Raw genomic sequence first — 23123 nt, 5'->3', positions numbered from 1 at the left:
TGCATGAACAGCCCAGAGGAATCTTCTTGGATTTGGGGCGTTCCATCACTAACCTATCTCCAGAAGGGCTGTGGAGCCATCCTTGTGACTGACAGTGTCTCTCCAACCCTGGCAGCGGCAGGATGGGCAAATGCAACGATTCATCCGGGAGGTGAACACCACAAACCGGGCCTGTGTGCTGTGGGACTTGGCAGAGGATGCAGACTACATCATTCAGGTGCAGAGCATCGGCCTGTATGGAGAGAGTCAGGCTAGCAAGAGAGTCCATTTCCGGACCCTGAAAGAAACCGATCGTCTTCCCTCCAACAGCTCCAACCAAGGTAGGGACAGGACTCCTCATTGTGCTGTTGCTGCATGCTGTAGCTGGGAGATTGCCTTGTGCAGCCCAGTGCCCGAATTCCCTGCAGAGCTCCACAGAATTTGAAAGCAGGAAGGATGTGCTGGTAGCCAAGGGGAATCTGGCCTGCCCTGTGGGAATCCTTGAGGGGGCAGTGAGGGCCTGTGCCTTATTACAATGCTGAGCGACACTGGCCTAGTTAAATCTGACCCCTCACCACTCAGGCCATCTATGGGTGAGGTGGCAGAAGGAGCAGGAGGGTGGGCCTGGGAAGAGTCCCCTGGGGGCTTTTGGCAGACATTGTGTCCAGCATTGAGAGGTGCCACGTGCTTGATGCAGAAGGTGCCTTGGCAAAGGTTTTCATTCCCTGCTGCACATTCTGAGCTCCTGGGTCTGGGCAGTGGGGCAAGAAGCTTAAAGCATATGGATGTTCTGGTGGCTAGTGCCATGTCCCAGCATGGCCGGGTTGTTGATCAGGGACTATTGGGAATGGAGGCCCCAGGATGAAAGAAGGAGGAGCCCTGCCACGGGTGCAGGGCCTGGATTTGATGACCTCCTGAGGTCCCTTCTATGAGTCTAGGAAAGACCATGGTAGATGGGGGGATGATGGCAGGACCCAGAATGGAACTCTCCCAAATTACCACCATGCTGGCAGAACAGAGACAAGCCCCTGCCCAGGATGGAGCTACACCCCACTGGTCACACAGAAGCCAGGAGACACAATACCCAGGGGGAGACATTTCCTTCCACATAGCCCACACACCAGCATATGGGGGGGCACCCTGCCATGGGGTGACCCACACTTGGACTCCTCTGCTAAATCCTGTGCCAAGTGACTATATAGTGGGAGGGTGCTGAGCAACTCTGCTGGAAAAGCCAATCTAGAAGCACAGTGCTGCCTGGCATGAGGCCTTGCCAGCATTGGATGCCTGTTATCACCACCAGGGCTCCCCTGAGTACACAGCAGGGCCCAGCAATGAGGGTTTCTTATTATGCTGGGCTGCCAGGGGCTCATGTCATATTGTGTGTCCCACTGGCTCCCTGAAGAGGGTCATTCTGGAAGGGGGAGCATTTTTCCCTGCTGGCCAGCAGTGATGCGGCAGTTAACTCTTGTGAGTGCTTCCTGGCATCTGGGTGTAACCCTGCACTCTTCCCTTTCTGTGCTGTGAGCACCCTTGCCAGCTGCTTCTTCCTTGCTCAGGCAGGTCCTCATTGGTTCATTCCCCCAGCCATGTCAATTGGTTAACAGGTGGCTGGATGGAAGAACCCCTTCAAGGTGAGAGGGTTCAAGAGGACCTGTCCTCTGCCCTTGTTTAGGTTTGTAGTCCTGTCTCTAGGACAAGTTCTTACCTATAATTAGGCTAGCCTGATGTCCATGCTTGTCCTGGTGCAGAGCAGAGCCCTCAGAGTTCCTGCCCGGAGTCTCTTTGCCTTTGCTGGGGCTAGTGCCTCAGCTCTCCAACCAGGTTACTCTTTTGAGTTCAGTCCCATTCCTGGGTGACAAATTCAACAAACTGTTGGTCCTCTGCAGGGTCTTCAGCCCCAGTCATGGGCCAGTTTAAATTCCCAGACCCTTGCTTGAGCATTTAATGCATCTTTTCCCCTTCTTGGGGCATAGACCACTTCTCAAGAGTGTGGGCCTGCCCAGTACTCTGGGTTCCAGCCTTTGCACTGAGCATTTTCAGCGTGCATCCAGGAGCCATCCCTCACTCTAGTGTTTGTCCCCATGCTGACTTCTCTTCTTGGTTCCCTTTGTCACTCTTCAGGCCCTGGCTGAGTCAGTCTCAATGGACTAAATGGGCCCAGAGAGCCCGAGACATTGACATGACCTTGTTGCTATAGAACATGAAGCAGTTTAATATCTTCCAGGCTTGACTACATCAACCTCAGCCTGCTTAGCACCTTGGCAAATGCACTAGAGAACTCACCCAGCCTGCGGAGCAACAGCTCCGCTCTTTGTCCTGCACGCTGACTGCTGCTGTACACACTCCACCCTCCCCTGCCCGCTGCCAAGGGCCTGGCACTGACCAGGGATTCTGACCTGTGCCAAAAGCACAATTTCATCCTGGTCCGAACCAGAAAGCAGAGAGCTGCTGTAGAGCTGTGTGCCCCTAGCGCAGGTAATGCATTGGAGTGTTGATGGAAGGGAGTGAGCTGGGGCAGAGATGTGTGCATCCTGCCCCCCAGTAAACACGCCTGTCAGCCGCAGACACAGCCATGCCCATGGCCCCCATCTGGTGGGTATGTGTCCCCTTCCCTGGAGCTCATGCCTCCCCAGCCGGTATCCCCATCTCCCGTGAAAAGGAGACCATGCTTTAACTCCCAAGGGGCCATCCTGGCTCAGACCAGCCTGCCCTAGCTCCTGCCTCTGCCCAGCCCCAGGTGCTTCAGAGGCAGCAAAATGTGCTCGATTCAGGTGGCCCCTGCCCTTTACGCTGCCAGGAGGTGAGGAGCTGAAACCCTGTTTCTCCTCCCTCAACTTGTGTCGTATGAGCCCCCTTAAGGGTCTCGGAGTCTCTTCTGGCTCCTGCAGCTCAGCTGGGTGGCCTGTCACACTCCCACCAGCAGCCTGTAGGGGCCACACAGCCTGACAGACCCTACAGGGCCCAGCCGCAGCACACAGCATCTTGGCCCACTTTACAGTGGCTTTTGGCATGTGTCTTGCAGGTGACATCACCGTGGAAGGGCTGGACAAGGAGCGACAGCTCCAGACTGGTGAGATTGTCATCATCGTAGCTGTACTGCTCATGTGGGCAGGTGAGGAAACGGGGGAGGGACTGGTGCTCACTGGCCGTAGCCCCACATGCCACCATGTTGCCCTCTTCCCCCTCTGGATTCCCTACAGGGGTTGGCTGAAAAGCACCTTATGGGCATTATGTGAAGCACAGGAGGTGCCGTGGGCTGTGGACAAGAGGGAGGTGGCTGAAGATGACCTGTGGATGTGAAATATCTTGATTTTAGCACAGATTTTGGCACCATCCTCAATGACTTTCTCATAAATAAACAAGAAGAATATGAGCTAGATGAAATTGCTCTAAAGTAGATACAAAACTGCTTGAAATACTGTACTGAAAACATCATTGTCAATGGTTGCACTCAAACTGGGGAGGCGGGGCAGTGTATCCCCCAAGGGTCTGTCCTTGGCCCAGTCCTAGTCAGTATTTCCACTAGTGACTTGTGTAATGGGGTGGAGAGACTGCTTATCACGTTTGTGGGTGATATCAAGCCGGGAGGAGTTGCAGGCACTTCGGAAGGCAAGATGAGCATTTAAATTGGCCCTGGTCATGCATTTCAATAAAGACAAGTGCAAAGTCTTCATGCAGTGTCGCACTAGCTGTGTTGGACCCAGGGTGTTAGAGTTACAAGGTGGGTGAAATGATCCCTTTTTTGGATCAATGTCATAGAATCATAGAACAATAGAGCTGGAAGAGACCTACAAAAGCCATCAAGTCTAGCCCCCTGCCCTAGGCAGGACCAAACCCATCAGATCAGTCCAGCCAGGGCTGTTGGTAAGAAGGACAAACTTTCAAAACCTGAAGGTGGGTCAGGTATATTGAACTTAATCCGCAGCCAGAGAGCTTTAGGTTAGGTCTTAGGAGAAACTATCTATCTTCCAGGGGCCGTGTCTACATGTGCACGCTACTTCGAAGTAGCGGCGCCAACTTCGAAATAGCGCCCGTCACGGCTACACGTGTTGGGCACTATTTCGAAGTTGAAATCGACGTTAGGTGGCGAGACGTCGAAGTCGCTAACCCCATGAGGGGATGGGAATAGCACCCTACTTCGAAGTTGAACGTTGAAGTAGGGCACGTGTAGACGATCCGCGTCCTGCAACATCGAAATAGCGGGGTCCGCCATGGTGGCCATCAGCTGAGGGGTTGAGAGATGCTCTCTCTCCAGCCCCTGCGGGGCTCTGTGGTCATCGTGTGCAGCAGCCCTTAGCCCAGGGCTTCTGGCTGCTGCTGCGGCAGCTGGGGATCCATGCTGCATGCACAGGGTCTGCAACCAGTTGTCGGCTCTGTGGATCTTGTGTTGTTTAGTGCAACTGTGTCTGGGAGGGGCCCTTTAAGGGAGTGACTTGCTGTTCAGTCTGCCCTGTGACCCTGTCTGCAGGTGTGCCTGGCACCCTTATTTCGATGTGTGCTACTTTGGCGTGTAGACGTTCCCTCGCAGCGCCTATTTCGATGTGGTGCTGCCCAACGTCGAAGTTGAACGTCGACATTGCCAGCCCTGGAGGACATGTCAACGTTATTCATCGAAATAGACTATTTCGATGTCGCTACATCAAAATAAGCTATTTCGATGTAGCGTGCATGTGTAGACGTAGCCAGGATGGGTAAGCTCTGGACTAGGCTTCTAAAGGAGGCTGTGGAATCCTCATCAGGAGAGGTTTTTAAGACCAGTGATGGTTTACATTCACTTGATTCTGTTACAGCACAGGGACTTGATGAAAGTCGGTTCAATCTGATCCCAGATAACCAGCTGAACTTGAGCTCCCGTCATGTTGCTGCAGCTAAAAGGACTCTCGTGATCATTGGATCTGTAAGCCAAGAGTAGGGAGGTGTTATTTCCTATTCACTTTGATTTGTGGGATCAATGTCCCATTCTGGACCCCTGCATCAAATAGGATTGTGAGCAGTTGAAAAGGGTTCAGAACAAAGTTACATGGACAATGTGGGTCTGTGTACACTGTGGCTGGGCACAACCCTGAAAGCCTGAGTACTCAGACGCACACTTGGGGCGGGGCTGGACATAATACACTAACAATAGCATTGTAGAGATTCTGGCTGGACACTGGCGTGCATATTCAGGGCTTGGGTGGGCTTGTGATCCAGGCTACCACCCAAGTGGCAATGGCCACAATGCTATTTTTAGCCGTGCTAACAAAAGTCTGTCTGCTTGGACTGGGTGACTCAATCCCAGCTTCAGTACAGACAAACAGACTGAGGCCTGGAAAACCTGCCTCACAATGGACCCCAAACTAATTTATCCAAGGGAAGCTTAAGAGGGAGAAGGCTCCTCAGGACAGCCAACACAGAAGCTAGTGAACAGGAGCAGCTAGCCAGGGAGTTTTGTGAGAGAGTTCTCCAGGTGAAGGAGGAGTTATTATATGGCCCTTGGGGTAAGTTTGTTGTCTGAAGTGTGTGTGTGGAGTACTTACTCCTTGACTGAAATACACTGTTTGTTTGGGGGACTGGAGCTCAGCCTCGTGGCCTGCTAGGCATGGCTGAGAGCCTCTTAACAAGAGTTTGATCTCTAAACCCTTTACTCCCATCAGCTCTTAACTGTGGGGTGGGGTGGGGGGAACTACTCAGGAAAACCAAGGCTTTAAAACGCCCACACCTAAGAGACTAGAGGAGGTAATGATCAGAAGCCGCTAACAGGGGAGTTGTGTGAGGGAGTTGTAAGTGGAGGCTAGTTACACTTAACATTCTTTAAACTTAAAGCCAAAAACACTTCCTGATAAAAGCAAAACATCAGGACAGGAAGCTGAAGGAGTAAAAAGAGAAGGCAGTCAGAAGACAGACCAGCAACAGACTGAGGGCTCTCCAGTTTATTGGCCCCAATGCAGCATGTATAACTGCTGGCAGGTGGCATATGTGTACATTTGGTGCAAGGAGCTCCTGGCCCTCAGAGACTATGTATGGCTTTTGAAGACCAGAGTGGTTGAACTGAATGAGCTAAGGGAGACCAAGAGGAGCTCAGATGAGAGTTTTCAGGACATATAAAAATGGTCCCATCCCTGGTCTGACAGCATCTTTACTGCTGAGGAGGATGAAAGTTTCAGGAAAGGAGAACATCCAACTGGAGCAGAGGGATCAAATAGTTGGGACCCTCCTGCCATACAATTTTGTAGCACCCTTCCGCTCTGAGGATACGTCTTCTGGGAAGGGAACTCCAGGTATCAGGAAGATACAGGTAATAGTTATGGGGGCTCAATCATTAGAAATAGAGATAGATGGGTTTGCAATGCCTGCATGCCACAAAGGATGATATACTTATGTGTAGTGCTGGAGAGGAGCTGGTGGCAATGGTATATGTAGGCACCAGTGGCATAGGGACAGACAGGAGAAGGAACCTGGAGGCCAAATGTAGGCTGCTAGGCAAGAGATTGAAGTCCAGGACCTCCATGAGATCATTCTCTGAGATGCTTCCAGTTCCATGCTCAAGTCAGTTAGACAGGGAGGACGGTAGAGTCTCAATGTGTGGATGAGATGAAGATGTAGGGAGGAGGGTATAGAGGGTATTAGGAACTGGGAAAACTTTTGGGAAACAGGGAGCCTATACAGAAAGTGTGGGCTCCAACTAATCGAAAATGGAACCAGACTGCTGGCACTTAAAAACATTATAGAGCAGTTTTCAAACTATGGGCTGGGGGGAAGCTGAAAGGTGCTAAGAAGCATGTGGTTTGGACAAAAACTTCTCTTAGGTGAGGTTCTGTTAATGGAGAGTCTCTGTGTCTTAGTAGGAGAGGATGGAAGATTACAAAATATAGATAGGAGCTGATAAGAAATAGTCAAATGAAAAAAAGTCCCATTCATTTACATCATGTGATGGCAAAAAACTAAAAACGACAAGTTTTAAAAGTGCTTATATATCTATACTAGAAATCTAAGTAATAAGATGAGTGAATGAGAGTGCCTCATACTGCGTGAGGATACAGATAAAATAGGTGTCACAGAAACTTTGTGGAATGAGGATAATTGTTGGAACTCTGGCCTGGTCTAAACTAGGACATTAGGTCAAACTTAGGTCGAGCTGAGCAATGGCCTATGCTCCAAGATGTAGAAGTGGAAGTGGCTTATTATTATTACTTTGTTCAGTTAGGTTGATTTTCTAAGCAGTCAGTCCACACTAAAGGGTCCATTCAGATGACTTTAAGGGCTTTTAAGGTTGATTTTGGTACTCCTGCTTTTCATGAGGAGTAAAGCCAAATTTATCCTTCCATGGCTGACTTTAGGGTAGGGCAGATGATGCATTGTGAAGTTCAACGTTCTTGGTCTCCTGGAGGTGTCCCACAATGCCCCAATGTGATCATTCTGGCCAATGCTTTCAGCTCCGCTGTTCTCCAGAGCTGCGTCTACACGTGCACGCTACTTCGAAGTAGCGGCAGTAACTTCGAAATAGCGCCCGTCACGTCTACACGTGTTGGGCGCTATTTCGAAGTTGAAATCGACGTTAGGTGGCGAGACGTCGAAGTCGCTAACCCCATGAGGGGATGGGAATAGCGCCCTACTTCGACGTTCAACATCGAAGTAGGGACGTGTAGACGATCCGCGTCCCGCAACATCGAAATAGCGGGGTCCTCCATGGCGGCCATCAGCTGGGGGGTTGAGAGATACTCTCTCTCCAGCCCTTGCGGGGCTCTGTGGTCACCGTGGGCAGCAGCCCTTAGCCCAGGGCTTCTGGCTGCTGCTGCTGCAGCTGGGGGTCCGTGCTGCATATACAGGGTCTGCAACTAGTTGTTGGCTCTGTGTATCTTGCACTGTTTAATGAAAGTGTGTCTGGGAGGGGCCCTTTAAGGGAGCGACTTGCTGTTGAGTCCGCCCCGTGACCCTGTCTGCAGCTGTGCCTGGCTCCCTTATTTCGATGTGTGCTACTTTGGCGTGTAGACGTTCCCTCGCTGTGCCTATTTCGATGTTGGGCTGAGCAACGTCGAAGTTGAACATCGACGTTGCCAGCCCTGGAGGACGTGTAGACGTTATTCATCGAAATAGCCTATTTCGATGTCGCAACATCGAAATAAGCTATTTCGAAGTTGGGTGCACGTGTAGACGTAGCCCAGGTGTACAGGAAATGACCTGGGAAGGTTTGAATTTATTTCCTGTTGGCCAGCGTAGCAAGCAGAGCAGCACACCTCAGCAGCAATCTGGTTATGAATTCCCAGAGTGACACACAAGCTCCAGCATGGAGCATGAAGGAGATCCAGGACCTTATTGCTGTGGGGTGGGATGATGCAGTGCTAGCAGAACTACGAAGCAGCAAAAGAAACAGAGACATCTATGCCAAGATCTCAGAAGGCATGGTGGAAAAAGGCCACCCAGGGATGCCTAGCAGTGCTGCATGAAAATAAAGGAGCTCAGGCATATGTACCAAAAGATGAAGGAAGACGATGGATGTTGTGGGTCATTACTGCAAATATGCCGCTTCTGTGAAGAGATGTGTAAGATTCTAGAGGGGGACCCAAACACTGTCCTCAAACTGTCCATGAATACCTTCCAAAAAATTCTTCAGGCAGCCTCTGGTAACAGCAGGGAAGACATGATGGATGGGGGAGAATGGTGAGCAGGCAATTGGAGATACTGATTTTACCAACAGCCAGGACCTTTTTTTCGACTTTGGAGCCAATCACCTCCTCCCAGGACATCTTGCTGACAGACCCTTATGTCAGGGAGGGCAGCTCTGGTGAGTTCTCATTTTTAATCATGCTACAAGTGGGTTTAGGCAATTGGGTATGATCTCTGGCAAGGGCTGTACCTACACAGCCAAACCCCCTCCCCAGAACAACATGTTAATGTGTCTGGGGGTCAGAGCTGAAATCCTCCTTGCACATCTCCATACAGTGCTGAGACAGGTGTTCTTTAATCCCTCTCACAAGGTTTCTGGGGAGGCCTGTCTTATTCTAAGTGCCATGATGAGACAACTTTTCATGCCAAGCCAGCAGCTAGTGAACTGGCATCATTCCAGCACAAAGTAGTGCAGCATAACAACCTGCCCTCTGTCTGCATTCAGTCAGCATCTACTCCTTATCATTGTACGTAGTTCTCAGAAGGCTAATATCATGCACATCAAACTAGAGGAAGTAGGGGAAGTTATATGTAACTTAAGGGAAACTTTCGCTGTCCCAGCAATGTGGGGAGGGCCACACACTGCAACCCTGACAGCCACACAGGTCAAATAACACAAGCCACATTGGCTACGTCTACACGTACATCGAAATAGCTTATTTTGATGTAGCGACATCGAAATAGGCTATTTCGATGAATAACGTCTACACGTCCTCCAGGGCTGGCAACGTCGACGTTCAACGTCGACATTGCGCAGCACCACATCGAAATAGGTGCTGCGAGGGAACGTCTACACGCCAGAGTAGCACACATCAAAATAAGGGTGCCAGGAACAGCTGGAGACAGGGTCACAGGGCTGACTAGCGCTTCCAGGGCAACAGCTAGCTGCTCCCTTAAAGGGCCCCTCCCAGACACACGCAGCCTGCACAGCACACGGTCTGCAGAGCCATAGGCACGCACACCTCGAGCGACGCAGTCATGGACTCCCAGCAGCAGCCAGAGGTCCACCCAGCCGCCCCTGCAGGAGCAGTGCTCACCCTGCTCCATGCCATGCAGGAGGCAGCTGGGCACCTCCTTGCCACAGAGGAGGAGCTGCCCACAGGGGAGGAGGACGCAACCCCCAACCCTGCAGCACCCCGCTGCCCCCCCCGCCGCACACGCCGCCGGCTGTGGAGCTACCCCACGAGCACCGACTGGTGGGAGCAGCTGGTGCTCGGAGAGTGGGACGACGACCGCTGGCTCCAGAACTTTTGCATGAGCTGGCAGACATTTCTGGAGCTATGCCAGTGGCTCACCCCCGCACTCGGGCACCAGGACACCTTCATGCGGCGTGCCCTCAGCGTCGAGAAATGGTTCAGCATCACTGTCTGGAAGCTGGCCACTCCAGACAGCTACCGATCTGTGGGCCAGCACTTTGGCGTCAGCAAGGCCACCGTCGGGGCTGTCTTCATGGAGGTAAGAGGACCCACGGGAGGAGGGGGAGGCAGCCTTGGCAGGGGAGGGGAGGGAGGCAGCCCTGGCGGGGCGGAGGGGGGGCCCTGGCAGGGGAGGGCCACACACACCCTGCACACCCCTCATTGGTGCTCTCCCATGTGCTTCCCCTGCAGGTCGTCCGCGCCATCAACGCCCTGCTCCTCCACAGGCTCGTGAGGCTTGGGGACCTGGATGCTGCCATCACGGGCTTTGCCACCCTGGGCTTCCCCAATTGCTTCGGGGCTCTGGATGGGACTCACATCCCCATCCGCGCCCTGGAACACAGTGGAGGACGCTACTTAAACAGGAAGGGCTACCACTCAGTGGTCCTCCAGGCCTTGGTGGACAGCCGGGGCCGTTTCCTGGACATTTATGTGGGCTGGCCTGGCAGCACCCACGACGCCCGGGTATTCCAGAACTCAGGCCTGTGCCGCCGGCTGGAGGCGGGGACCTGCATCCCCCAGTGGTAGATCCCTGTGGGGGACACCACCATGCCCCTCTGTGTCATCGCAGATGCGGCATACCCCCTCCAGCCCTGGCTCATGCACCCGTACACAGGCCATCTGTCTGCCAGCCAGGAGCGCTTCAACCAGCGCCTGAACCATGCGCACCAGGTGGTGGAGCGCACATTTGGCCGCCTCAAAGGGCGCTGGAGGTGTCTCCTCACCCGCCTTGATGCGGGCCCCACCAACATCCCCCAGATTGTGGGCTCATGCAGCGCCCTCCACAACCTGGTGGAGAGCAAGGGGGAGGCCTTCTTTCAGGGCTGGGCTGTGGAGGCCGGCAGGGCTCATGTGCAGCCACCCACTGCCCCCAGTCGCCAGGTGGACCCCAAAGGGACCCGCGTCCGGGAGGCCCTGCGGGCTCAGTTCGATGAGGCCACGGGGTGAATGCCGGCAGGCCCCCCTACTGCCCCCCCCATCCTCCACAACACTCCCTGCCCCTACGCCCACACCACGGAGCACCCAAGAGCACACACCGCCCCCACTTTTCTTGTAAATAAAAGCAGACAGTTGTTCATCAACTCAAATATCTGTAGAACTCTTATTATTATTATCAACAAGACTAACTATTTACAGGCAAAATCTAACTTATATATATGTATTATAAATAGGGATAAGATGAAAGGGGAAGACAAGGAAGGGGAGAACTATTTACATGGGGGGTAAGGATCAGCATAGTAACAGGGGTCAAATATACAAACTATTTACAACAAACTAACTTAAAACTGGGGGGAATATATACAAAGGGGGAGGGGGGGCCACGTCCTGGGCCCCACACCCCCTAAAGTCCAGCACTGGGGGTGGGCGGCCGGGATCCCCGCCTCGGCCTCAGCCCTGGCCGGGGCTGGCTGGGGGCCGGGCGGACCGGGAGATATGGCCGGCGGGTGTCAGCTGGCCCCAGGTCCCCCTCGGCGGAAGGGCCCTTGGTGGTGGGTGGCGGTGCAATGGCGGACGGCGCAGCGGCTGGAGCAGCGGGTGGAGCAGCAGGTGGAGCAGGCAGAGCGGGCGCAGCAGTGGTCGGCGCAGCATGGGGGGCCAGTTAGTCCGCGATACGGTTGAAGGTCCGCATGTAGGCCCCCCATGCCTCCTGGCGCCAGGCCAGCGCCCGCTCCTGCAGCTGGAGGCAGCGTGCCTCCACCCACAGCCGCTGCTCGGCGACCTCCAGCTGTCAACAGTGGAGGGCCAGCAGCTGGGGGTCCGTCGCTGTCGGCTGGCGGTGCTGGGTCTGCCGTCTTCCCTGCCGTGGGGCTGGTCAGTCCTCTGCCGAGGGGCTGGCCTGGAGTGATGGCCCCAGAGGGCTGTCCAGGACCACTGACGCCTCGCCGGCGCTCTCCGGTCCTTCCGATGGTGCAGCTGCGGAACACAGGAGGGGGGGAAGAAGAGTGGAGACAGCCGTTAGTGTGGGCCCCAAGCCGTGGCCCTTGTCCTCCCCACCCCTCTGCTGCAGGTTCCCCATCCCCGTCCCTGGGAGATGCTGCTGTGATGGGGTTCAGGGGTCCCCCTGCACTGCACCCCGTCCGCTGGCAGGAGTGACTCTCACTCAGCAGGTACAACAGGAAGTTTATTAGGCAACAGATGCCCAGTTTCTCACAGAAGCGACAGTACAGCAGTCAGAGACAGTCCTTCCAACCCGTCCTGGGGAGAAGACCCCGAGGGGTGCCCCTCTGGGGTGTAGCTTTCCCTCTCCTCAGGCTGGCTGCCTTCTAGCTCTCCCTTCCCCTACCCTCTAACTGTCGCCCCTGATTCAAACCCAGCTTGGCTCCTCCCTCCTCTTTGTTCAGGGCAGAGGTGTAACCTGCCAGTTGTAGCCCCAGGATCATCCTTAGCTACTGGGAGCTATTCTGCTTGTTTCTCATATGTAGCCTGAGTCTCGCATTTGCACTCCCCCCCACTCCATCACATGCTGCTGCTGCTGCTGCTGGGTGTCCCACTCCCTCCCCCCGGGGGACCCTAGAGGTTCCGCTCCCCCCAGCCCCGGGGATGGGGCATGGCACTGTCGTGCTGGGGGTGGGGGCAGGGGCTGATGCACTCTTCTGAGGGACATGCCACTGCTGTCCTTGGGGCCATGGTCATCTGGACATGTGGAGGGCCCTGGTCATATCTATTACCCCCGCCCCTCAACCCCGGGGGTGTGCACGGGGGGGGGGGGGGTACATACCTGACGGTCCACTCCCACAGTCGGGAGACACCCAGGGGGCAGACGCCCGGCTGGAGCTCCTGGATGGCAGGACGATCCGGAGCCTGGCGTCGCTGGAGGAGGACTCCCCCTCCTCCTCCTCCTCCTCCAGTGCCCCGGGGGTGGGCTCCTGGGGGGGCCCCCGGGGTGCGGGGCTTGCCTCCGGGCCGGACTCCGCCTCCGGGGCCTGCTGGGGCTCCTCGGCTGAGGTATCAAGAGTGGCCGGAGGGGAGGAGGTGTGCCGGGGGCCCAGGATGTCCCTGAGCTCCCTGTAAAAGGGGCAAGTGACGGGGGCGGCCCCAGATCGGCCGGCCGCATCCTGGGCCCGGGCGTAACCCTGCCGCAGCTCCTTCACTTTACTCCGGACATGATCCGGAGTGCGGGCAGGGTGACCCCGGGCGGCCAGGCCCTCGGCCAGCCGAGCGAACGCATCTGCGTTCCGCCTCTTGCTCCCCATTACCTGGAGCACCTCCTCCTCGCTCCAGAGCCCCAGCAGGTCCCGAAGCTCAGCCTCCGTCCAGGAGGGGCCCCGCTGCCGCTTCCCCGCCTGGCTGCTGGGCTGGGAGCCCTGGCTCCCCTTCGGGGGGGGGGTCCCCTGGGGGCACTTAGGGGGCTGGCGTGCGGCCATCGCAGCTGGGGGGGGTGTCTGTGGCGGCTGAGGGACGTGCAGGCTGGCCGCGTGTCTGGGCTGCTGCCTGCACGTTCTCTCAGCTGCCTGCACAGGAAGGGAGGGGGCGGGGAGCTTTAAGGGGCCGCTCCACGCAGCCACCATCGAGCTCAGGGGCTGGAGAGAGCGTCTCTCAACCCCTCAGCTGATGGCCGCCATGGAGGACCCCGCAATTTCGATGTTGCGGGACGTGCAACGACTACACGTTCCCTACTTCAATGTTGAACGTCGAAGTAGGGCGCTATTCCCATCCCCTCATGGGGTTAGCGACTTCAACGTCTCACCGCCTAACGTCGATGTTAACTTCAAAATAGCGCCCAACACGTGTAGCCGTGACGGTCGCTATTTCAAAGTTGGCGCCGCTACTTCGAAGTAGCGTGCACGTGTAGACGCGGCTATTGCCATGTTTGCCCTACCTTTCCCTTCCTTTCCCAGGCTCCTGATGGAAGGGAAGTTTTCACTGTCCAAGCCAAGAGAGGAAAAACATACAGTGATGACAAGAACCACACAGCCCCAATAGCACAAGCCACGCTGCCATGCTTGCCGCCCCCTTCCTTCCCCAAGCGGTGGAGGGGAGCACGTGGTCTGAATCTGCACTGCTGCAGAATCTGCTTTTTTAATCCATTGTCCCCACACATGGTTTGAAAACATGCCCCAACCTGTGCCTTACCATGCCTGGCAGCAAACGGAGCCAAGCAGCTCCCTTTAGATATCTGTGTTGTACCTGCTGCATAAAGGATGCTAAAAGCAAACATTTGTCCTTGTACATCACACGTCCCTCTTGTTTTCTGTAGATGCTCTTTCATGAATTTATTTTGTGTGTTGTAAAACTTACCTTATCTATAGGGAATGTATCCCCCAATGTCTGTCTTTCCCTTATTTTTTGTCACAATACTTGCAACAACTACCTTTTTCACCATTCCCCCTGCATCTCCAGCTGTTAGACTAGCACAGATCCAAAGGCAAAAATGGACTTGGGAAGACATGTTCCTTGAGCACATGTAATCTGCCCACATGGACAGAGTACAGTTAAATGCATGGAGGAGAACAACACTGCAGGAGAGGAGAACAGATTGAGAGGAGAGTACTCAGGGTATATGAAATCCAGACGCAGGTGAATATGCTGAAGCTCATGGTTCAGCAAACAGAGATCCCAAGGTGCCTGACAGAGGAGTACAGAGGCCCACTGAAGCCCATGCTGAACCACACACCCTCTTTACCATGTTTCATAGCCTCCCTCGCAGGTGCCCCAAAATATGGTAGAGAGAAGTCAAGGACAGACTTACACTCAGCCCCCCAGGGACATTTCCCAGACCAGAAGGCTGACATACCCACACCTGTGCTTGCAAAATGTCTTTTGCTCTTGCTTACCCCCTCCAAAGCTCCTGCCAGGAACTCCTTTACTGTCTGCTTCATTTTTGTTCCCTAAGGCTACGTCTACACGTGCAGCCAACATCGAAATAGCTTATTTCGATGTTGCGACATCAAAATAGTCTATTTCGATGAATAACGTCTACACGTCCTCCAGGGCCGGCAACGTCGATGTTCAACTTCGACGTTGCTCAGCCCAACATCGAAACAGGCGCAGCGAGGGAACGTCTACACGTCAAAGTAGCACACATCGAAATAGGGATGCCAGGCACAGCTGCAGACAGGGTCACAGGGCGGACTCAACAGCAAGCCGCTCCCTTAAAGGGCCCCTCCCAGACATAGTTGCACTAAACAACACAAGATACACAGAGCTGACAACTGGTTGCAGACCCTGTGCCTGCAGCATAGATCCCCAGCTGCCGCAGAAGCAGCCAGAAGCCCTGGGCTAAGGGCTGCTGCCCACGGTGACCATAGAGCCCCGCAGGGGCTGGAGAGAGAGCATCTCTCAACCCCCCAGCTGATGGCCGCCATGGAGGACCCAGCAATTTCGACGTTGCGGGACGCGGATCGTCTACACAGTCCCTACTTCGACGTTCAACGTCGAAGTAGGGCGCTATTCCTATCTCCTCATGAGGTTAGCGACTTCGACGTCTCACCGCCTAACGTCGAAGTTAACTTCAAAATAGCGCCCGACGCGTGTAGACGCGACGGGCGCTATTTCGAAGTTGGTGCCGCTACTTCGAAGTAGCGTGCACGTGTAGACGCAGCTTAAGTGAAAATGCATAAACTCCCAACAGGAGTGTATTTATTGCTTGTTTTGCAGATGTGGGGGCAGGAGCTGTATAGAGTTTACAGGCTAGTACACATCATTCAGAGGGCATCTTCTTAACATCAACACACATGACTGTCATATTGTTTTCTGGTCATTCGTAACACTGTTTTTCAAAGCCTCCATGATTAGCAATGGCCCTCACTGTGCTCTCCGTATTGCCTGGGTGTCTGGTTGCTCATAATTAGTAGCCCGGTGATCTGCCTTGGCCTTACAGCCTGACATGAATTTTTCCCCTGAACTGTCACCTAAATTATGAAGCACACAGCAGGCTGCCACCACAAGGGGGATATTTCTTTCACTTTTCACTAACCTAGACATCAAGCTCCTAAACCAGGCCTCTCAAGGGCCAAAAGCACATTCTATTACCATTCTTTTCTTGCTCAGCCTGTAGTTGAACTGCTCCTTACTGCAGTCCAGGCTGCCTGTGTATGGCTTCATGAGCCAAGGGAGCAAAGGGTAAGCTGGGTCTCTCAGGATCACTGCTGGCATATCCATAGCCCCAATGGTAATTTTCTGATCTGGGAAGAAAGTTCCATTCTGCAGCTTTCTGAACAGACCACACTTCCTAAAGATGTGCATACCGTGTGCTTTTTTCAACCATTCCATGTTGATGTCTGTGAAACAATCCTTGTGATCTACCAATGCCTTGTGGTTTACATACTCTGTGGCAAGGTGGTCTGGTGCTAAGACTGGGATGTGTATTCGATCTTTTGCCCCATCACAGGTAGGGAACCCTATCATGGGAAAGCCATCTACTATATCCTACACATTTGCCAGAGTCACTGTTCTTCATAACAGAAGGGTATTGATTATCTTGGCTACCTGCATCACAGCAGCCCCCACTATAGATTTACTCACTCAGAATTGATTACCTAAAGACTGGTGGCTGTCTGGCACTGCAAGCTTCCACATAGCTATTGTCACTCACTTCTGAACTGTCAGAGCAGGTCTCTTTCTGGTATTGCTGTGCTTCAGGGCAGGGAAAAGCAATTTGCAAAGCTCCTTGAAAGTGGACTTACGCATGCAAAAGTTTTGTAGCCAATGCTGATTGTTCCATGCCTGCATAATAATGCAGTCCCACCAGTCTGAGGTTGTTTCATGGCATCAGAACCAGCACATCACTATGTATAAAGCACTGAGTGCAGCCAGCATCTGCCCTTTGCTCCCCTCCGGTGTTTCACATACATGCTGATCCATGTCCTCCTCAGAGTCTTCATTGCTGTGGTGTCTGCTGCTTAGGCTTTGCACATACTAAAGCATAATTTGTAAGTTGTTCACAATACTAGCCAGAATAGTTTGAAGCTGGATAGGGTCCATGCTAGCCTTGCAATGGTAGTCAACATGGATTCACCATGGGCAAGTCATTCCTGACCAATCTGATTAGCTTCTATGATGAGGTAACAGGCTCTGTGGACGTGGGAAAATCAATGGATCTGATATACCTTGACTTCAGCAAAGCTTTTGATACAGTCTCCCACAACATTCTTGCCCATAAGTTAAGGAAATATGGATAGGATCCTGGGAATATAAGATGGATAGAAAGCTGGCTTAACGGTTGGGCCCAAAGGGTAGTGATCAATGGCTCAATATCTGGATGGTGGTCAGTTTCAAGCAGAGTGCTGCAAAGCTCGGTTCTGAGACCGGTGTTGTTCGACATCTTTATTCAGGACCTGGATGAGGGACTGGATTGCACCCTCAGCAAGTTTGTGGATAACACAAAACTAGGGGGAGAGGTAGATAGGTTGGAGGATAGAAGGAGAATCCAGAGTGACCTGGATAAATTGGAGGACTGGACCAAAAGAAATCTGATGCAGTTCAACAAGGAGAAGTGTAGAGTCCTGCACCTGAGGTGGAAGAATCCCAAGCATTGTTATAGGCTGGGGACCGACTGGCTCAGCAGCAGTACAATGGAAAGAGACCTAGGGGTTATGGTGCATGAAAGGCTGGATATGAGTAAACAGTGTGCCCTTGTAGCCAAGGAGGTGAGCCCACATCTGGAATACTGTGTCCAGTTTTGGGCCCCCCAGTATAAAAAGACTGTGGATGTGCTGGAGCAGGTTCAGCGGAGGGCAACAAAAATGATTAAGGTGCTGGAGCACAAGACCTGTGAGGATAGGCTGAGGTATTTGGGCTTGTTTAGTTTACAGAAGAGAAGACTGAGAGGTGATTTAATAGCAGCCTTCAACTTCCTACAGGGGAGCTCTAAAGAGGAGGGTGAGAAACTGTTCTCAGTGGTGTCAGATGGCAGAACAAGGAGTAATGGTCTGAAGTTACAGAGGGAGAGGTGTAGGTTAGATATCAGGAAAAACTACTTCACCAGGCGGGTGGTGAAGCATTGGAATGCGTAGCCTAGCGAGGTGGTGGATTCTCCATCCCTCGAGGTTTTTAAGTCCCAGCTTGACAAGGTCCTGCCTGGAATGACTTAGTTGGGGTTGATCCTGCTTTAAGCAGGGGGCTGGACTAGATGACCTCCTGAGGTCCCTTCCAGCCCTATGATTCTATGAGTGTATGACTCTATCGATTGCACCCTAAGCAAATTTGCAGATAACATTAAGCTAGGGGAAGAATTAGATACATTAAAGGCTAAGGATAGGGTCCAGAGTGACCTAGATAAATTGGAGGATTGGACCAAAAGAAATCTGATGAGATTCAACAAGGACAAGTGCAGAGTCCTTCACTTGGGAAGGAGGAATCCCAAGTATTGTTAGAAGCTGGGTGCTGAGTGGTTAACTAGCAGTGCAGCTGAAAAGGACCCAGGGATTGTGGTGGATGAGAGGCTGGATATGAGTCCACAATGTGCCCTTGTAGCTAAGAAGGCTAGTGGCATATTTGGATGCATTAGGAGAAGCATTTCTAGCAGATCTAGAGAAGTTATTATTCCCCTCTCTTTGGCACTGGTGAGGCCTCATCTGGAGTATTGTATCCAGTTCTAGGCCCCCAGCATAGAAAAGATATGGATCCATTGGAGCGGGTCCAGTGGAGGGCAACAAAAATGATTAGGAGGCTGGAGCATGTGACCTACAAGGAGAGGCTGAGGGACTTGGGCTTATTTAGTTTGCAGAAGAGATGAGTGAGGGGTGATTTGATAGCAGCCTTCAACTTCCTTAAGGGGGAGCTCTACAGAGGATGTAGAGAGGCTGTTCTCAGTAATGGCAGAAGAAGGAGCAAGGGTCTGAAGTTATAGAGAGGGAGGTGTAGGTTGGATATTAGGAAAAACTACTTCACCAAGAGGGTGGTGAAACACTGGAATGCATTACCTAAAGAGGTGGTGGAATTTCCATCCCTAGAGGTTTTTAAGTCCTGGCTTGACAAAGTCCTGTCTGGGAAGATTTAGTTAGGGTTGATCCTGCTTCAGGTAGAGGGCTGGACTAGATGTCCTCCTAAGATCCCTTCCAGCCCTAGGATTCTATGATTTTATGGTATCTGCATAGATATCCACTGAAAATAGGTCAGGAAAACACAGCTATTGCATTCCAAAGGGAGGGGAAGGAGATAAGTGCAATACGGGAGGCTGACAACACAAACCCAGAACCACCAACAGCACCGTTTTTGTCCCATCAGACTCTGGGAGCTTAACCCAGAATGCAAGGGAGCAGCATGTGGGTTAGGTACCTACAGTTCATTGCTGACAAAGTCAAAACTGCCCTCCCTACTGGGAATGTACTCCACTGACTTCATGTACCAGTGGGGACATGCACCCTTGACTTTACAAAATCATGTGCTAAAAAGTCAACATTGCTAAGTTCAACATATAGTAAGCCCTCAAGTTATGTGGGCATCGCGTTCCTGCAACTCCCATGTAACTCCAATTTTGCACAAATTGGGGCTGGTGGGTGGGGCGATGGGAACCAGGCTTGCGGGACCTGGGAAACTGACCAGCCATGTGCCGGTTTTGGGTCCCACAAGCAGCAGGGAAACAGTAACCAAGCAGCAGCCTGGTTCCCAGCTCCCCACTGCTTGCGGGACCCAGGAAACTGGCCAGCTCCTGGCTGGTCAGTTTCCCAGTTGCTGCCAGCGCAAGGCAGCTGGGACCCATGCTGCTGCTTGGTTCCCAGCTCCCTGCCACTTGCAGGACCTGGGAAACTGACCAGCCCATCAGAGCTGGTCAATTTCCTGGCTGCTTCTCCCTGCTTTCCCCCAGCTGCATCGCTGTCAGCCTGACAGTGGTGCCACTGAGGAAAGGAAGGGAGAAGGGGTTCTTAGCCTGCCTAGCTGCCCAGAGCTGTGGGCAGCTAGGCAGGCTGACAGCCACAGAGCAGCTTCAGGTTGTGCTTAACTCACATTAAAGCCAGTTATGTGCAACTTGAAGTCATGTATTTCAAGGGTTTGATGTAATTTCCAAGTGTGGTGGGGGACTGTCATTATACTGGAAAAATGTAGAATCAAATGAAATAAAAATCTTAAATAAACCAAACTTTACCCTGGATTCTCTATAGACAGTACTTGCATGCTTCAATAATATATATAACAGTATATACTAGTAGGGATATATTAACAATGACCTGACAAGGATGGTGATGGTGACTGTGAAATGCTCATAGACATTAGAGAGCTTATTAAAATAAAAAGTCAAAAATGAGGGATTTCAACTATTCCCTTATAAACTAAGTACATGTCATCTCAGGACAGGATGCAGAGATGAAATTTCTCATCACCTTAAATGACTGCTTCTTGGAGCAGTAAAGTCCTGAAACTCACAAGAAGAGAAGCAATTCTTCCTTTGGTCTTAGGTGGTGCAAAAAGTCTGGTCCAAGAGACAAATATAATTAAACACCTGTTTGAATAGTGACCATGATATAATTAAATGTAATATCCCTCTGGTGGGGAAAAACACCACAGCAGCACAATGCTGTCGCATTTAATTTCAGAAAGGGGGACTACACAAATATGGGGCAGTTCGTTAAGATATAAATTAAAAGGTACAGTGCCAAAAGTGATATCACTGCAAGCTGCATGGAAACTTTTAAAAAATACCATAGTAGAGGTTCAACTTAAATGTATCTCCCAAATTAAAAAAATAATATGAAAACCAGAAAAGTGCCAATGTGGCTAAACAACAATTTAAAGAAGTATTGAGAGACAAAAAGGAATCTTTTAAAAAGTGGAAGTTAAACCTGACTGAGGAAAATAGAAAGGAGCATAAACTCTTGCAAATGAAGTGTAAAAATATAATTAGGAAGGTCAAAAGAATTTGAAGAACAGCTAGCTAAAGAACCAAAAAGTAACAGCAAAACTTTTAAAAATACATCAAAAGCAGGAAGCCTACTGAAAAAACAGTAGGGCCACTGGATGACTGAAATGGTAAAGGAGCACGCAAGGATGATAAGGCCATTGCAGAGCAACTAAATTAATTCTTTCCATTGGTCTTCAAGGCTGAGGATGTGAGGGAAATTCTGAAACCTGAGCCATTCTTTTTAGGTGACAAATCTAAAGAATTCTACCAGACTGAGGTGCCATTAGAGTAAGATTTGTAATAAATTGATAAATTAAGCAATAACAAGTCATCAGGACCAGCATTCACCCAGGAGTGCTGAAGGAACTCAAATGTGATATTGCAGAGCTGTAATTTATAACCTATCATTTAAATCAGTGTCTGTACCAAATGACTGGAGGATAGCTAATGGCAATGCCAGTTTTTAAAAAGGTCTCCTGTGGTGATCCTGGCAATTAGAGGCTGGTAAGCCTGAATTCAGTACTCAGCTAACTGATTGAACCTATAGCAAAGAACAAAATTATCACACACATACATGAACTTTATTTGTTGTGGAAGAGTCAACATGTTTTTTGGAAAGGGGAAACATGCCTCACCAATCTACTAGAACTATCTGAGGGGGCAAGAAGCATGTAAAGCATGTGGATTTAGGGGTTATAGTGTACAGTAAAAGCTGTATTATCTGGTATGTGGATAACTAGTATGTTCAATTAACTGGCACCTGCTCCACTGTTGGCCACATGTCTGGGTCTTGCAGAGTGGAGCCAATTGCCACAGGGTCAGGGCAGCTGTCTACCTGGACGTGGCCTGCGGCTGCAGGATCAACTATCTGTCCAGGGCTGAGGGCCATCTGCAAGGCTAGGACAGATGGCAGAGGGGCTGGTGGAACAAGGCCAGCAGCCCTGCTCCATTTATCTGACACATTTGATTATCTTGCACTCCATGTTCTCCAGGGATGCTGGATAACAGAGCTTCTAGTGTACTTATATTTCCAGAAAACCTTTGACAAATTCCCTCAACAAAGGCTCTTAAATAAAGTAAGCTGTCATGGGATAAGAGGGAAAGTTGTCTCATGTCTTGCAACTGGTTAAAAGATAGGAAACATAAGAACATAAGAATGGCCATACTGGGTCAGACCAAAGGTCCATCCAGCCCAGCATCCCATCTGCCGACGGTGGCCAATGCCAGGTGCCCCAGAGAAGGAGAACAGAAGACAATGATCAAGTGATTTATCTCCTGCCATCCATCTCCTGCCCTTGTTCTGAAGGCTAGGGCACCATACTTTATCCCTGGCTAATAGCCATTTATGGACCTAACCTGCAAAAATTTATCAAGCTCTTTTTTAAACCCTAATAGAGTCCTGGCCTTCACAGCCTCCTCGGGCAAGGAGTTCCACAGGTTGACTGTGCGCTGTGTGAAGAAAACAAAGGGTAGGAACAAATGGTCCATTTTCAGAATAGAGCAAAGCACATAGTGGTGTCTGTTCTGGGACCAGTCCTATTCAACTTATTTATAAATGATCTGGGAAAAGGGGTACACAACAGTGTGAAAAATTTGCAAATGGTACAAAACTACTCAAGGTAGTTAAGTCCCAAACAGTCTGCGAAGAGCCACAGAAGTGGGTGATTGGGCAAAAAAATGGCACATGAAATGCAGTGTACATAAATGCAAAGTAATGCACACTGGAAAACATAATCTCAAGTACACATATAAAATGCGAGGGTCTAAATTAGCCGACACCACTCATGAAAGAGATCTTGGAGCCATTGTGGACAGTTCTTTGAAAACATCAACTCAATGTGCAGCAGCAGTCAAAAAAGTGAACAGAATGTTGGGAGTCATTAAGAAAGGGACAAATAGTAGGAAAAAAATATCATATTGCCTTTTTATAAATCCATGATACACATATTTCTTGGTTACTGTATGCAGATACGTAGTTACCCCATCTCAAAAAAGAAATATTAGAATCGAAAAAAAGTTCAGAAAAGGGCAACAAAAATAATTAGGCGTAAATAACACTTCTCTATTTAACTTTCTACACACTAGTCATGATTTTATAAACTTCTATTATATCCCTCCTTTGTCATCTCTTTCACAAGCTAAAAAGTTCCATTCTCACCAATCCTTTCTCATACTGAAGAATCAAAGGTCATAAAATTAAATTAATAGGCAGCAGGTTTAAAACAAACCAAAGGAAGTATTTTATCACACAACACACAACCTGGCAATTACAGACCCATAAGTCTAATGTCAGTACTGGGAAA

At 51.2% G+C, this 23123-nt stretch overlaps 1 protein-coding gene across 1 annotated transcript in view; it reads left to right on the top strand.

Annotated features, from left to right (window-relative positions):
* The window catches only part of FNDC4 (fibronectin type III domain containing 4), a 67469-nt gene that overhangs the window by 19527 nt on the left and 24819 nt on the right, over nt 1-23123 (top strand). Inside the window, 2 exon segments of the mRNA XM_074989167.1 lie at nt 116-320; nt 3005-3094. Of these exon segments, the coding sequence (XP_074845268.1) occupies nt 116-320; nt 3005-3094 (295 nt within the window).

This window comes from Carettochelys insculpta, chromosome 3, assembly GCF_033958435.1.
Source record: "Carettochelys insculpta isolate YL-2023 chromosome 3, ASM3395843v1, whole genome shotgun sequence".
NCBI classification, from domain to species: domain Eukaryota; kingdom Metazoa; phylum Chordata; order Testudines; family Carettochelyidae; genus Carettochelys; species Carettochelys insculpta.
This window is presented reverse-complemented; position numbering and strand designations above follow the sequence as displayed.